At 58.2% G+C, this 14,092-nt stretch overlaps 1 protein-coding gene across 3 annotated transcripts; it reads right to left on the reverse strand.

The window, feature by feature from the left end:
- Nucleotides 1–572: 572 nt before the first annotated feature.
- On the reverse strand, nt 573–13,649 carry GHRHR (growth hormone releasing hormone receptor). Of its 3 annotated transcripts, none has more exons than XM_066354209.1 (14): nt 13,519–13,649; nt 13,220–13,368; nt 12,813–12,915; nt 12,578–12,685; nt 11,845–11,942; nt 10,732–10,829; nt 9,216–9,348; nt 7,566–7,719; nt 7,222–7,282; nt 6,584–6,653; nt 5,823–5,914; nt 5,143–5,272; nt 4,458–4,499; nt 573–2,163 (listed from the first exon to the last, which is right to left on the reverse strand). In XM_066354209.1, the coding sequence occupies exons 2-14, from the start codon at nt 13,274–13,276 to the stop codon at nt 1,984–1,986; spliced, it is 1,326 nt and encodes a 441-aa protein (XP_066210306.1). In that variant the 5' UTR covers nt 13,277–13,368; nt 13,519–13,649; the 3' UTR covers nt 573–1,983. The 3 variants fall into 3 exon arrangements, with proteins under 3 accessions (XP_066210306.1, XP_066210307.1, XP_066210308.1); XM_066354210.1 differs by having other exon boundaries at nt 2,024–2,289; XM_066354211.1 differs by lacking the exon at nt 4,458–4,499 and having other exon boundaries at nt 2,024–2,289.
- Between the last annotated feature and the right edge of the window lie 443 nt (nt 13,650–14,092).

Consider the following 14,092-nt stretch of genomic DNA (forward strand, 5'->3'; position numbering starts at 1 on the left):
GGACATTTGGCCATTATGAATAACGCTGCCATGAATATTCATGTACGAGTCCTTGTATAGACATATGGCTTCAGTTCTCTTGCCTACCAACCTAAGGGTGGATTTACTGGGTCATATGGTAACTCAGTGTTGGACTTTCTGGGGAACCGCCAGACTTTTTGCCATTTGACATTATCACCAGCAATATGTGAGTTCCAATTGCTCCGTGTCCTCATCAACACTCAATTTTATCTATTGCTTTCCCCTTAGCCATCCCAGGGGGTGTGAAACAGTATCTCGCTGCGGTTTTGATTTGCGTCTTTCCAATGACTAACGATATTGAGCATCTTTTCATGGGCTCACAGGACACTTTTATATTGCGTGTGTTCATTTTAAGCCTATGAAACAAGGTACCAATTTATAAATATAATACTATGATCTCAAGATGTTTCAAAAATGTATAGAAACATTTTTCCAAAAAACATACAAAAATATCCATGGCGATTTTCTTTGGTTAATGAGGTTATGGATGATTTTTTTTTTCTTTTTTAAAGTCCTTCGCGAGCTCCCAAATGACCTACAATGAGTAGGAATTACTTTCACGTAATTCCTACTCATGAGACTGAGGAAGGAAAGCATGGCAGGGTTTTAAGACTGCGGTTGCACAGCCGACAATGTGACGGTGGGTGTCGTGTGGCTGCACCTTCTCCCACAGGCTGCGAACCCCTGTGGTCATAAGGGAGGAGGGTGTTCCTCAGAGGAGGGACATCAGGGAAGGCTTCCTGGAGGCCAGCGAATGGGGCTGAGTTTGCAGGACGGACCTGCCTTGGGTAGACCAAGAAAGGGAGAGATTTCATTCCGACCCACGTTATCCATTCCTGCCTGTTCTTCGTCCTGAAATCTCCCTGCACCCCCATCAGTCCACAAACATGTCCCCCAGGACAACGCCCGGTCTCACGTTCTTCCCTCCTGCCGAGGAAGAGGATGGGGGAGGGACGGGCCATGGCAACGTGTAATATTAGGGGCCACATCAGGCTGGGGGCACGAGAAGGAACACCGTGGAGAGGACATAAGAGAAATTCCTAGAATCGAGGACTCTCCTGCCCAGAGAAAAATCTGTAAAGGGACCCACGCCATTTCCAGAAGCACAAACCCAAAAGGCTAATCGGCACAAGGAGAGATGCTCACTCACTGTCATCTGAGAAATGCAAATGAAAACAACTGCGATGGCACTTGAAACCCATTTGACTTGCAAACATTAAAAAGCTGGGTAAGGCCAAGTGCTGACGGAGCAGCTGGTGGGAGTGCAGACTCCGCGGCATCCTGCAGAGCAATCTGTCACTACCGGCACATCGTCACATCGAGAAAAGCCGTAACTGATGCCTGGGTACTTCTACTCACAGGTCTACGAGGGGGGCAGCTGCCTAGAAGGAGGGGGAGACAGGGCGGGTCACACATGGGCAGTGACACCGTGTGGCACCATACAGCTGTCAAAGCAAGGGACCAGATGAGCACACGGCACCCTGGGGGACATCGGGGACCTTGTAAAACCTAGCGTGGAGGCAAAGGCGTTAGCAGGGGAATGTCAGGCGTGTAACTGACAGCGTGTGTGTAATTTAAAGGAGCAGACACACAGAACGACTCATATTTCCAAGAACACCCAGAAATGCAAATGTTCACATTAAACACATTGGAATGTCTGTCTGTGGGAGGAGGGAATGGGAGCAGAGGACAATCCATTTCAGGAGTAAATTAAACAAGGAGATTTTGCACAGACAAGTGATGGCGATGTCACGTGAACTGAGGAATGATATATATGCTCACTGTGCACACCAGAGATCTGAACAGCGGTGGTAGATCTCTGCTGGGAGACCCAGGCGTTCACTCACACGGGTGTCTATTCATCTACAAGTTCACTGGCTCCTCTGGCCTCGGGCTATGGCCCGGACCCTAGGAGAACGGACATGGAGCGACCAGGGAAATCAGAATTAAATACACAAGGACCTAGAAAAGAGTCGGGGGCAGGACAGGGAAGAAGGGCTGCCTTGCCCAGGGCTGGGCAGCAGCTTGGGTGGGGGTGTGAACTGAGGGCTCCCCGGGTGGTGTCGGTCCAACTCCTCCGGAACATGGTGAGTGCAGCTGCCCCAGTTCAGGTGTGGATTCCAAGCACAGGATGTGGCCAGCCTAGCACACAGATGTCAGCACTTTAGTCCCTGAGCGGAAAGGCATCGTCCACTTGGGATGGGTCCTCCGGGCTGGCAGAAGCTCGGGGTTATGGCCATGCCATCTCCGTGAGATCTCAGTCCTCACCTCCAGGGACAAGGGGGAAGATGTTAGAAAGGTCCTACTGCCACTGCTTTATTCAACCCCAGGAGAGTGCAGGGAGAGACCAGACAGAAGAAACAGAAACAGGGGCTTCTGGGGCAGGAAAACCTATGGGTGGCCATAGCCACTGCTAAGTACTGCCTCTCAAGGATACTACTTCCTCCTTCCTGTGTATATTTCTGGCTCTTCCCTTTAGCTCCTTTCTCTTAGCACTGCTGTTGTCTGGGTCCAGATAAAGATATTTATGGGTGCTTTCTTAACTTTCTTGCCAGGTAATTACTCTGTCCTCCCTGATCTAACTACCTTAGATCAGTAGTCCCCAACCTTTTTTGGGCCACGAACCGGTTTAATGTCAGAAAATATTTTCACGGACCAGCCTTTAGGGTGGGATGGATAAATGTATCACGTGACCGAGACAAGCGTCAAGAGTGAGTCTTAGATGGATGTAACAGAGGGAATCTGGTAATTTTTAAAAAATAAAACATCGTTCAGACTTAAATATAAATAAAACGGAAATAATGTAAGTTATTTATTCTTTCTCTGCGGACCCGTACCAAATGGCCCACAGACCGGTACCGGTCCACGGCCTGGGGGTTGGAGACCACTGCCTTAGATCATCCCCTGCTCTGGGGTTCAGCCCTATTGCTGCTCACTGAGCTGAATTGTGCCACTCAGGAATCTGTCCTGAGGACATGACCTAAAGGGAGAGAGGACTCCACACTGTCTGAGGGTCTGTAGTTGAGAAGAATGACAGTAGCAGAAAGAAGAGTGGCCTGGGAGGCACAGAGGGGGATGTCTGTGCCGTCACATCGCCAAGAGGCTGTCGGGGCAAGGGCAGCTGAGAGGCTTAGACCTCCCTGGCGGGGCTGAACTTAGGCGGGGGTGAAAAACCAAAGGAGTCAGATTTCTGTTCAACATCCAGGTGAGCTGTCTGACAACAGAAAGAGCTATTCATAGGTAGCAAGCTGCCCATCACCAGAAATATGGTCCCCAACCATACTGCTCCCCAACACTGCTTTCTGGTACAGAGTCCTTTACCCTGGGTCCCTCTTCTGCTCCTAAAAGGTCTCTTCCATATCCTGATGAATGGAGAGTAAACTTGGGCCAGACCAGAGGAGGGATGGGTAAAAGATGTTTACAGGAAGCATTCAGGTTCAGCTTGATCCAGGAGCTCCGTGGAATCCCCTTTCCCTGGCCCCTACCTGCTTCAGCTGGGGCTGTCCCCAGCCTCTCCCTGCGTCCTCAGGGGCCTATCAGCTACTGCAGTCCAGAGTCTGGGGTGGGAGCCAGTCAGACACAGAAGTGGCAGGTGAGGGGAGAGCAGTGCCCCACAGCTGGGGGACAGGCACATGCACCCAGGTCTCCAGCAGAACACAGAGCCCAGAACCAACCCGCGGCCACTAGAGGGAGCCCATGGCTCTGCCTCTGCACACGGCACAGGGCCTGGATGTTGGGGCACAGCGTTCAGTTCTCCCACCTCTCCCCACAAAGCAATTCTGCCCTAAGGAAAAAAATGTGAGGTGACTGCTGGGTGGGATGTTTTCATTGGCTCGCCTCTGCAATCTCTCCATATTTCTCCATGTGCACTGACACCATCTGTTCATCTGTTTCTGCGTGTGTGTCCACCTCTGAGCTGTTCTTTATGTGTCTCTCTCTTCAGGGGTGTGTGTGTGTGTGTGTGTGTGTGTGTCCCTGGCTCTGCTTTCTATCGCTCTTCCAGTTTTGTCATCCAACTCTTTTCTTCCTAGGTTCCTATATATCTACCTCTGTCTTTCTTGGTTCTTCTGTCTCTTTTCTCTCTCTCTCTCCCCTCCCCCTTTTCCTGGAGGTGGCTTAATTCCTCTCCCTTCTGTTCAACTTTAGGAGCACAGAGCCCACCGCTGAATCCGTCTTCTGCTCCTAAAAGGCCTCCTCCATATCCTGCTGAACAGAGAGTCAACTTGGCCCAGACCAGAGGAGAAATGGGTAAAAGATGTTTACAGGAAGCATTCAGGTTCAGCTTGATCCAGGAGCTCAGGAATAGACGCCTACAAAGGATCCCAGTAGTCAAGGTTCGACCTGAGCTTAGGATCTACAGGACCTGGGCCGGAGATAGTGGGTCTGAGGTGGGAGGGAAGGCTCAGCGAGTAAGGATAGCTCAGAGAGTCACATACCTCTTGGTTGAGGAAGCAATATAGGATGGCAACAATGAAGCCCTGTGGGCCAGAAAGAAATGACCCATCAGAATAGCTCGGCCCGGCCTTAGGTGTGTGTGGTCTTTCTACTACCTCTCCCTCCCCCCCCCCCACTCGATCCCCACTCCCAGGCTGTGGTTTGAGCCAGGGCTTTGAGGAAAAAGGAAGGTAGTTGTGTCACTTAATATGTGCCGGGCCATTGTCTCACGTAATCATTATAGCAAGTGTGCCGAGTCTGTCCTGTTGGTCCTATTCTCTGATTTTCTTTATCTGTGAATCCCCCAATATTGAGCACAGAGCCTGGCATATAATAGGTGCTGAGTAAATGTTGAATAGATTGGGTGGGTAGATGGGTGGATGGATAGATGAGTAGGTAGATAGGTGGGTGGGTGGGTGAATATGTGGGTGGATGGATGGATGGATGGGTAGGTAGATAGGTGGGTGGGTGGGTGAATATGTGGGTGGATGGATGGGTGGATGGATAGATGGATGGGCTGGCAGATGGACAGATGGAAAACAGATAGTTAAGGGAATAGATGAGCAGCTGGAAGGAAGAACAGCCAGTCTAGCAGGCCTCACGCTGTCGTGAAGTCAGTCAGGCCTGTGGGCAGCAGCCCCTTCCTCCTGCCCAGGGACCCAGAGGGAGCACCTGTATGGGCCTCACCTGAAAGGAGCCCAGTCCCAGCTCCAGGGGGAGGCGGATGCCCAGGCCAGCACTGTCAGGCAGGAAGTTGAAGATGATGTAGTGAATTCCAAACAGCGGGATGAGGAAAAGAGTTGACTTGGAGAGACGCCTGCAGGAGAGCAGAAGCCTCGTGCTCCCGAGGCTGGAGTTTCAAATTCCCACCTGTCCCTTGCCTACCAGCTCTGCGTAGCGACTCTACACCCTGGGGAACGTCATCCTCCCCACCTGCACCCTGGGCTTCATGACTTTGAGCCCCCGGATTCTGCTAGTCCTGTGCCAAATTGCCCTTGTCTCAATTTATTCCAGTCAAAGGTTATGCATCTTTCAAAGTCTAGTTCAAAGACCACTTCTTCCAGGAAGTCTTCCCTGACCATATCCCCCCACACCTCCCATCTAGAAAGAAAGGATCTCCTTCTGTAGGCTCTGTTAGAAATTGATCCCAGCACTCATCAACCTATTTGGTCTGGTAACTGACTGTTTAGAGCCTCTGTCCTTCCTGTGCTATGATTTGGAAGGCAGGGACCACATCTATTCTGTCTCTGGGAACATGGGGAGGCACATAGGCCAGGATCCTAGATGCCTGATTGTGCATAAAACAGAACCACCTCCTGCCGCTCCAGTTATGTCCCAGAATCGCCCACCCTGCGCACACACGTTACCAGTACTGAGACTGGGCCCGGAGGCTGCCCCGAGCTGGCTCCAGTTTCCTCAGCAGGATGCGAATAATATTGAGGAATAGCCCGAAGTTCACCTGGAGGTAGAGGTGCAGGAAGGCGCAAGGCAAGGGTCAGGGGGTGGCCGTGGCGGCCTGGGGTGAGCCTCTTTGGGAAGCAGACACTCCAGACCCTGAGACACAGGGCTGTGCAGGTGGACAGAGGCACAGGTGGTTGGTCGCTCGAGGACCTGCAGCCCGGAGACGGGGAGTGCCCACGTGCCCACGTCAGAGGGCAGGGGCTCAGGGACCCCTCCCCCTTCTGTCCTGGGATCGAGAGTGGGAGGCCAGGCCTTGCCGTCCTGCAGTCAGCACCTCCCCGGGGCTTCTCTGGCACAAAGCAGGTAGGTGGCCTTCGCTTTGCACAGTCGCTGAACTGGGAAGATGGGTGCATTCCCCGAGGCCACGCACACCAGGCCTGGCCACCCTGCTGGCTCCAGGGAGCAGGTGGGGGGTCAGCGGCAGTGGTCCCCGCCCCCTTGCCCATCCAGCCTCTCCCTGCAGTACTAGAAGAGCTGCCACCAGGCCACCAGATTCTTCCAAACTCTGAGTGGCAAGGGGCCACCCGCCCGCCTGGTTTCACCAACGGGACTGAGGTCCAGAGAGGGCCTCACAGCCAGGAGCGGTGCGTCCTCCCGTGTGCGGCTCCTTGGTGGGCCCAGAGACCTTGGCTGGGTAAAAGCAAGGACACTGGCCCCAGGGACTCACCCCAACAGAGAGGACGATGGGTCCTTTGATGATCCACCAGTAGGGGGAGCTGTCGCCCAGGTCCCAGCACCTGGGGAGGGGACAGGCCAGGGCTGCCCAGCGCCCTTTCCTGTGGTGAGCCCAGGCACCCCCCTGTCCCCATGCTCTGCCTGCCGGCCTCCTGGCTCTGTCCCTGGCACGGGAGCCTCCCGGCCTCCCTCCACCTCCCACGTAGCCTATCTTTTCCCTCAGAGAGTTGGGCCCCCTTTAGAGGGGCACCCCAATCCATGCTGGGCTCACCTGTCCTCTCCCCTTAGACGGGGAAGCTCTGGGGAAACCAGCCTGTTGGCTGTCTTCTTGCTGGCCACGCACTTCCCATCCCCAGGGGGCCCCCACTTACACCCCCCCTCTCCTGAGCCCAGAAGTCCTAAGAATCCGAGGCCCCCTTCCACCCGGGCTCTGGTCCCTCCTGGCTATCCACGGACTGCCTCCACATCTACCATGCCCCTGCCAGGCCGGGGAGTTCCTGACGCAGGACCAGGGCTCCTCCTCCTCCTCCCCCCCCCCCCGGCTTGGAGAACAGCCACGGTGCCTGGTCGTCCGGCCCATGCCCCCTGGGAACTTGGGACGGCTGTGATGAAGAGGTCACTCAGACTCACGCAACGTCCTCGAAGGCCAACTGGCAACCCACCCACGTGCCAGTGAAGAGCAGGGGAAGCCCTGTGTGGGGGGGGGGAGGGGGGACAGGGACATGAGGGCGGGGTCTGCAGCCTCGGTTAGAGCCCAGCCACCGCCGGCTGCCACCACTGCCCCTCACACAGGGCTCGGCGAAGGCAGGACCAGGCGAGAGCCCAGAGTCCCTCTCCGACACGTGCTGTCGGGTTACCGGAGTCTCTTCCCCTCTCTGGGCTTCGGGTCACCCTCACTGAGCTGAGGGGAACTCTGTGTGAGCTCCCAACCCTCCACCCCACCCACGGTGCCCAATCCAGCCCTCGGGACTCACCCCAGCCGGCGAGAACCAGCCACCAGAAGGTTCTCCTGGTGCTGGGCGACGTGGAGGCCAAGAGGCAGGTCAGGTAGACAGCTTCTGCCAACAGCCAGCTGAAGTTGGTCATGGTGGCGAAATGGGAGGTGGCCACTGAGACCTTGCACAGAACCTGGGGGCCAAGGACTGGGTGCTTCAGACCTGGCCCCCCCACTGGAGCCCCACCCACGTCTCCTCACCCCACCCAGCCCCCTCCACCTGGGCTGCCCCAGAGGGGATGCCATTATATAACGTGGTGGTTAAGAGCACAGATGCGGGATCCGATGGCCTGGGTTCAAATTGCCCATCTATTAGCTGGGACACCTCCCCACGCCTTAGCTTTTTATCTATAAAAGGAAAACTTCCAGTACCTCTCTCATAGCCTCATCCTAAGGAGTGAATGGGAACTCTGGGTAGGATTGCTATTGTGTGCACTCCACCCCCCACCCCCACCCCCCGGTCTTTCCTGAGCTCAAGTCAGTCCCTAGAGCTGTGCGCAGGGAACACCACTGATTCACGCACGGCCGCACCCCGCAAACATGCTCATGGGCATCCACGGCTTCATTCGTCCGTCAGGGGTGAGAGCACCACCTCTGAGCTCAGATGGCCCAGGCTCGGTCCCAGTGCCACCCCCAAGAAGCTAGAGGACATTGCCAATTGTCCCTCATCTATAACTGGGATTACAATGAAAATATATGTAGGGGGGAAAAAAGTGATGATAATAGGCAAAGCATTTAGTGTAATACCTAGCACATAGTGCTCAGTATACATTATTCTTTCTCTCTTTCACTCATTAATTCAGGTCATCGGCTGGTCTGCTCAGTCGCTCACCCGCGCGTTTTCAGCACAGTTTCTGAGCCCCTTCTGCGGGCGGGGTCTCCCCACTCCGCCCAGCTTCCTCTGCTTTTCCGTCTCCTTGCTCTCTCCCTCCTTCTCCCCTCCCCCGTGAGGACGTCCTCATTTCTTGGACCCGCCCCAGGTTCCTCTGTATGTGAGCTCGTTCACCCTGGTCCTCTGGCTGACATGTCCTCCCTCCCCTTCTCCCTGTTACAGCGGCCCACCCAGGCCCCGAGCCGCCTCCTCCTCCCGGGAGCCCTCCTTGTTCTCCTCCCTGCACCTGGTGCTCCCATGATCTGGGTCATTCTTGTTCTCCTCCCTGCACCTGGTGCTCCCATGATCTGGGTCATTCTTGTTCTCCTCCCTGCACCTGGTGCTCCCATGATCTGGGTCTCCCCCGGGGGGAGAGAGGGACTGACTCTGCCCAGCCCCTCCCTCACCCGCCCCCCGCCCCAGAGAGAAGAGTGCTCTGCTCGGGGGAGGGCGCAATGCAAAGGCTGGGGGGGGGGGGTGACCGTGGTCCCGGGTGGGCTATTGAACGGGGGTGCAGGGGGTGCCCGATATGGAGAGGAGAACCGAATACGGGAAATGACGCGATTGGCACCATGGTCCAGTAAACAGCGTGAGGCTGAATGACCCGACCCCAGAGAGGGGGCAACTTCCTGTTCTGTAATTGGCAATGCCAGAGCTCAGGTTAGCCAGCAGGGCTGGAAGGCTCAGGCAGGCACATCTAGGCCCCTAATCCGGCCGCCTGCCCCCACCGGCCCTGCCCCGCCCCACCAGGGCGGTTACTGTGGAGAAGCTGCAGTGGTCCGTGTCCTCCCCGTGGAAGAGGGTGGAGTCCTTCAGGAGCACGGCTCCGGCCTTGAGGATGAAGGTGATGAACAGCTGGGTGTGGATGTAGTTCCGGGGGCAGTGGAGCCGCCTGCGGGGGCGGGGAGGGGTGAGTTAGAGGGCAGGGTGGTGGGAGGACTGCAGGTGCGCCTACCAAAGGCGGCAGGTTGCGGAGGCCCAGCAGGGTAGGGGAGGGTTGCATTGACTTGGATTGGATTGGATTAAACTGGATCGGGCTGACCTGGCGGCAGGTTGGGGAGGCCCAGCAGGGTAGGGGAGCGTCGCGTTGACTTGGATTGGATTGGATTGCATTAAACTGGATCGGGCTGACCTGGCGGCAGGTTGGGGAGGCCCAGCAGGGTAGGGGAGAGTCGCGTTGACTTGGATTGGACTGCATTAAACTGGATCGGGCTGACCTGGCGGCAGGTTGGGGAGGCCCAGCAGGGTAGGGGAGGGTTGCGTTGACTTGGATTGGATTGGATTGCATTAAGTTGGATCGGAGCTCCTGACCTGGAGTTTGAGCTTTGCAGGACAGCTGGCCCACCGCTGTCCTGGGCTCAGTGGAGGTGAGGGAAGAGAGAGCTTCAGTCCCTGCCTTCAGGGAACTCCTAGTCTGAGGACGGAGGCAGAAATGGCAGGATACTGCCCAGGGGAGCCCCCCGGGTGATCATGGAGACGGGGCTCATCTCGATGGACAGAGAACAGCACTGGCCAGGTCGTGGGGCTCAGACCCTGAAGTCTGGGGGGGCGGGGGGCTTAAGAGGACCAGTGGTCAAAGGATTGAAACAGTCAAGAAGGGCTGCGCGGAGGAGGCAAGAGGGTGGGAGCTGGGCTTTGAACTGGGACAGCTGTGAATACCCTGAGAAGACAGGAGGCAGGCATTCCACGCAAACAGAATAAGCCCCACGTGAGCAAAGGTGCAGAGGCAGGAGGGAGTCCAGGGAGGGGTCTGCCCGTGGGGAAAGAAAGGGGGCCCTGGCCGGTTGGCTCAGCGGTAGAGCTTCGGCCTGGCGTGCGGGGGACCCGGGTTCAATTCCCGGCCAGGGCACATAGGAGAAGCGCCCATTTGCTTCTCCACCCCTCCCCCTCTCCTTCCTCTCTGTCTCTCTCTTCCCCTCCCGCAGCCAAGGCTCCATTGGAGCAAAGATGGCCCGGGCGCTGGGGATGGCTCCTTGGCCTCTGCCCCAGGCGCTAGAGTGGCTCTGGTTGCTCGTAGCCCCTGGCAGGCGTGCCGGGTGGATCCCGGTCGGGCGCATGTGGGAGTCTGTCTGACTGTCTCTCCCCGTTTCCAGCTTCAGAAAAATACAAAAAAAAAAAGAAAGGGGAACTTTAGAAACAGCCGCGGCGCCTAGATCTGGGAACCTCTTGAATACCCAGGCAAGGGGTCGGGCTGGGGGCTGTGGACAAGGGGTCGGGCTGGGGGCTGCGGACAACAGGGAGGCGGCGAGGGGAGCGGGTGACGCAGACGGCGAACCTGAGAGCAACCAGGATGGCGATGGCCGCCAAGAGCGCCACGACCGAGAGGCTGTGACCCAGGGTGTAGACGATCTGCACGGTGGAGAAGTAAGACTTCTGGGGGAGGAAGGAGATGGAGAAAGTCTCAGCAACTGTGTAGACAATCTAGCAGGGGAAGCTCTCGTTTCTAACCCGGAACTCCCCACCTGGGGCCGGGGGTGTCCGTGGGGACGACAGCGAGCACCCTCCGCGAACGGAATGTTTGTTCTTCACCTGACCTCTGCTTGACCCTCTGCCGGTCACCGAGGGGGCGGCCCCTCCTGCAGCCTGGGGGCTGGGGGGCAGGCAGCAGCAGAAATGTCATACCCCCGGGGAACGACAGCGCTCAGGAGGACACTGGGCTTGCTCATCGACAAGCTTGCTCCTCGCCTTGGGAGCACGATGTCCCCAAGTAAAAGGGACAGCCAGCGACAATCATAGGGAAAAGCTCCTTCTCTGACCAAGAGTTTGGATCAAAGTCCAGCTTGGACCCCCAGAGACAGAGACAGGGTACCCCTCTCTGACTCAGCCTTTTCACCTGAAAAATGACGAGTCATGCTTTTTACCTGGCGGGGCTGAGGGCAGAGACGTGGGATTGCGGGTGTGGAAGCGTCTCAGAGAGCTCTGCTCAGTTCGGGGGTGTAGGGTGTGCCCACTATATAAAGGGCCACGGAGACCACGTGTGGGTTGGAGCTTCCCTGACTTGTCCACACCACGGTCCCCAGACTGAGGACGAGCCAGGGAAGGAGCTCGTCCAGGACCCCGAGGAGCCTCTGTTTCCCTGGAGCTACCCAAGACTCGCTGCCCTGGCAGCCTGGGCACAAAGAGGGCACACCAAGGAGACGGTGGCCAGCGCGACTCCCACCGTGCCCTCTGGGTCCCGCCCCCCTGGCAGTGTGGCCCACCTGCTACCCTTGAGCAGATTAGCCAGAGACCCCCGCTTCCAGACACTGCCCCCTTCTGGGAATCTGCTGTCACTGATGATGTTCCGATACGCTGGCTACAGGGGCAGTGGCGGACCCCGAAACTGCTAGCAGCCCAGCACCCACCGACACACACACCCGCGGTGCTCTTCCCGCAGGACGCCCCTCACCTCCTCGGACAGTAGCTCCAGGGGCACAGGGCAGGCCACAGCGTACGGCGGGAAGGGCTCGGACCAGCCCGTGATGGTGCAATCCCGCGTCACCGCCCCTGGGAGGCGAGCGGAGGTGGGGAAGCAGAGATCTGGTCACAACAGCTTGTCCCCTCTCCCCGGGAGGGACAGGGAGCCACGGCCATGGAGTGGCCCTGGGAGACTGCACAGACAGCCCCTCGAGGCGGCAGAGAGAGGGGAGCCTTCTCTCCAGAGGCCCGGCTCCAGCCCCTCGAGGCGGCAGAGAGAGGGGAGCCTTCTCTCCAGAGGCCCGGTTCCAGCCCCTCGAGGCGGCAGAGAAAGGGGAGCCTTCTCTCCAGAGGCCCGGCTCCAGCCCCTCGAGGTGGCAGAGAGAGGGGAGCCTTCTCTCCAGAGGCCTGGCTCCAGCCCCTGCCTCGGACACAGTCTGGAGCCTCCCTCCCTGGCCTCACAGTCACCATTTCTTACACAGAGAGAACCACTGCCAGGTGCCAGGCCCTGGGTCCGTGCTGTGCTCACTAACCCTCACCCCCTGTAAGGTCACAGGTCAGGGAGCTGAGAGTCAGGGAGGTGGACGGACTTGCCCAAGGTCACACCAAAAAAGAGGAAACTGGTCACATCCCATCTCCCTGCCCTCACGCTGTGTCTGCTGTGTTCCAGCACCACCGGATGAAAGCACTTCCCCTCCCGCCCCCACCATGCCCGGTACCCTTACCCGGCTTGGAGCTGAAGTGGGAGAAGAAGTCTGGGCAGGGGAGAGTCACCCACTCGCCGGAGCCTGCCACCGGCCAGCACAGCAGCCCGTCCCAGGTCGTGGGGCAGCCTGGGCAGAGGGGTGAGAGCAGGGCTGAGTCAGCCCAGGGGGACAGCCCTGTCCGGCGTCCTGGCGGGTCAGGCTGGAGGAGAGAAAGGAACCCGGGAAGCCACCTCCTCTCTCCTAAGCCCCGTACCCAGGGTGGTGTTGGGCATCCCCTCAGCTGTCTGTAGACACAGGCTCTCATCCTCACTCAACCGGGTGATGAAGTCACACTCGGGGTGCACATGGCCCAGGACCTGCGAGAGAGAGTTCACAGGATGGGCCGCGCCAACTGGGTGCTCCTTCTAGGAAGGGAAGGGAAGGGAAGGGAAGGAGAGGGGAGGGGAGGGGAGGGGAGGGGAGGGGAGGGGAGGGGAGGGGAGGAGGGAGCCATAGGTATCAGTTCTCCAAGCCACAGTGTCTCCTGTTTGGTGGGGAGACTCCTGCGCTGGGCAAGGGCAGGGGGGGTCTCACCAGGCTGTGGCTGGAACACGCTGGGCCCCGGTGGCTCCCAGATTGGGAGCCTAGGAAGGAGCAGGAGGGGCTGAGCTGGCTACTCACGACTGGTAATGGGGTCAGCAAGCAGAGGAGGCAGGCACCCCACGCCCTGCTGTCCATGGTGGGATCTCAGTGGGGCTCCCTCGGTCTGCCTCCCTGCGCCCTGGCCCTCTTCCTTCCCTTTCTCACATGGCCGACTGCATAGGCAAAAGCTGACAAAAGGGACAGAACCCGCTGAATATTCACCAGGACCACAGGACACCGTGCCCCGCTCTGCCCCGGGCCCTGCGTGGGACGACTCCACGTCCCCAGCCGGGAGGGGCGGAGCCTCTCCACCCCCTTCCACTCTGTCTGCAAGTCACCTTGTGTGTCTGTCCTGAAAGCGAGGGCCCAAGGAGGTGACAGTCACAGGACACTCCTTGCGCCAGTAGGTCAATTTTCTTTGCCACTGTGCTGGCCCGTTCCGCAGAGAGTCCGCACCCGAAATGAACGAGACTCGAGACTCGGAGGAGAAGCCAGAGAGCTGCCTGGCTCGGTTGGAGGTCCCAGCCTCACCCCTGGCCGGGCCGGAGGGCGGGCTCAGGCTGTGGGCAGCCAGCAGCAGTGAGGGGAGGGCAACAGCGGGGGCAGGAGAGGGGAGGACTTGAGGACAGGAGGCACCTGCATGGCGGGCCCAGCTGTCACAGCAGCAGGACCCCGTTTCTGTCCCCAGCAAGGAGGCCAGCCCGGATGGAGAGGGGGAAGCCCGCGGAGACCGAGGCTCTGGGCTTCAGGAGGGCGGTCCTGGTCAGGGTGTCTCCGGAAGTCTTCCTGGCACAGGGAAAATGAGGCTGAACGGGGGCTTGCGGGGCCGTTCGTGGGCCGGGCCATGCCCAGTGTGGCAAGGTGGCTGTGGTCAGCAGCAGGAGCGAGAGGGCTTACCCAACCCCTCAGGTT

This window comes from Saccopteryx leptura, chromosome 12 (assembly GCF_036850995.1).
Source record: "Saccopteryx leptura isolate mSacLep1 chromosome 12, mSacLep1_pri_phased_curated, whole genome shotgun sequence".
NCBI lineage: Eukaryota > Metazoa > Chordata > Mammalia > Chiroptera > Emballonuridae > Saccopteryx > Saccopteryx leptura.

Excerpts from the sequence above, each read along its gene's own strand:
- GHRHR (XM_066354209.1), bottom strand. The coding sequence starts at position 13,276 with ATGGACAGCAGGGCGTGGGGTGCCTGCCTCCTCTGCTTGCTGACCCCA. Across the intron at positions 7,720-9,215 it reads ACCACTGCAGCTTCTCCACA|GTTCTGTGCAAGGTCTCAGT; the intron begins GTAACCGCCCTG and ends CTTGGCCCCCAG. Across the intron at positions 2,164-4,457 it reads ATTGCTTCCTCAACCAAGAG|GCTGGCCACATCCTGTGCTT; the intron begins GTATGTGACTCT and ends TCTGTGTGCTAG.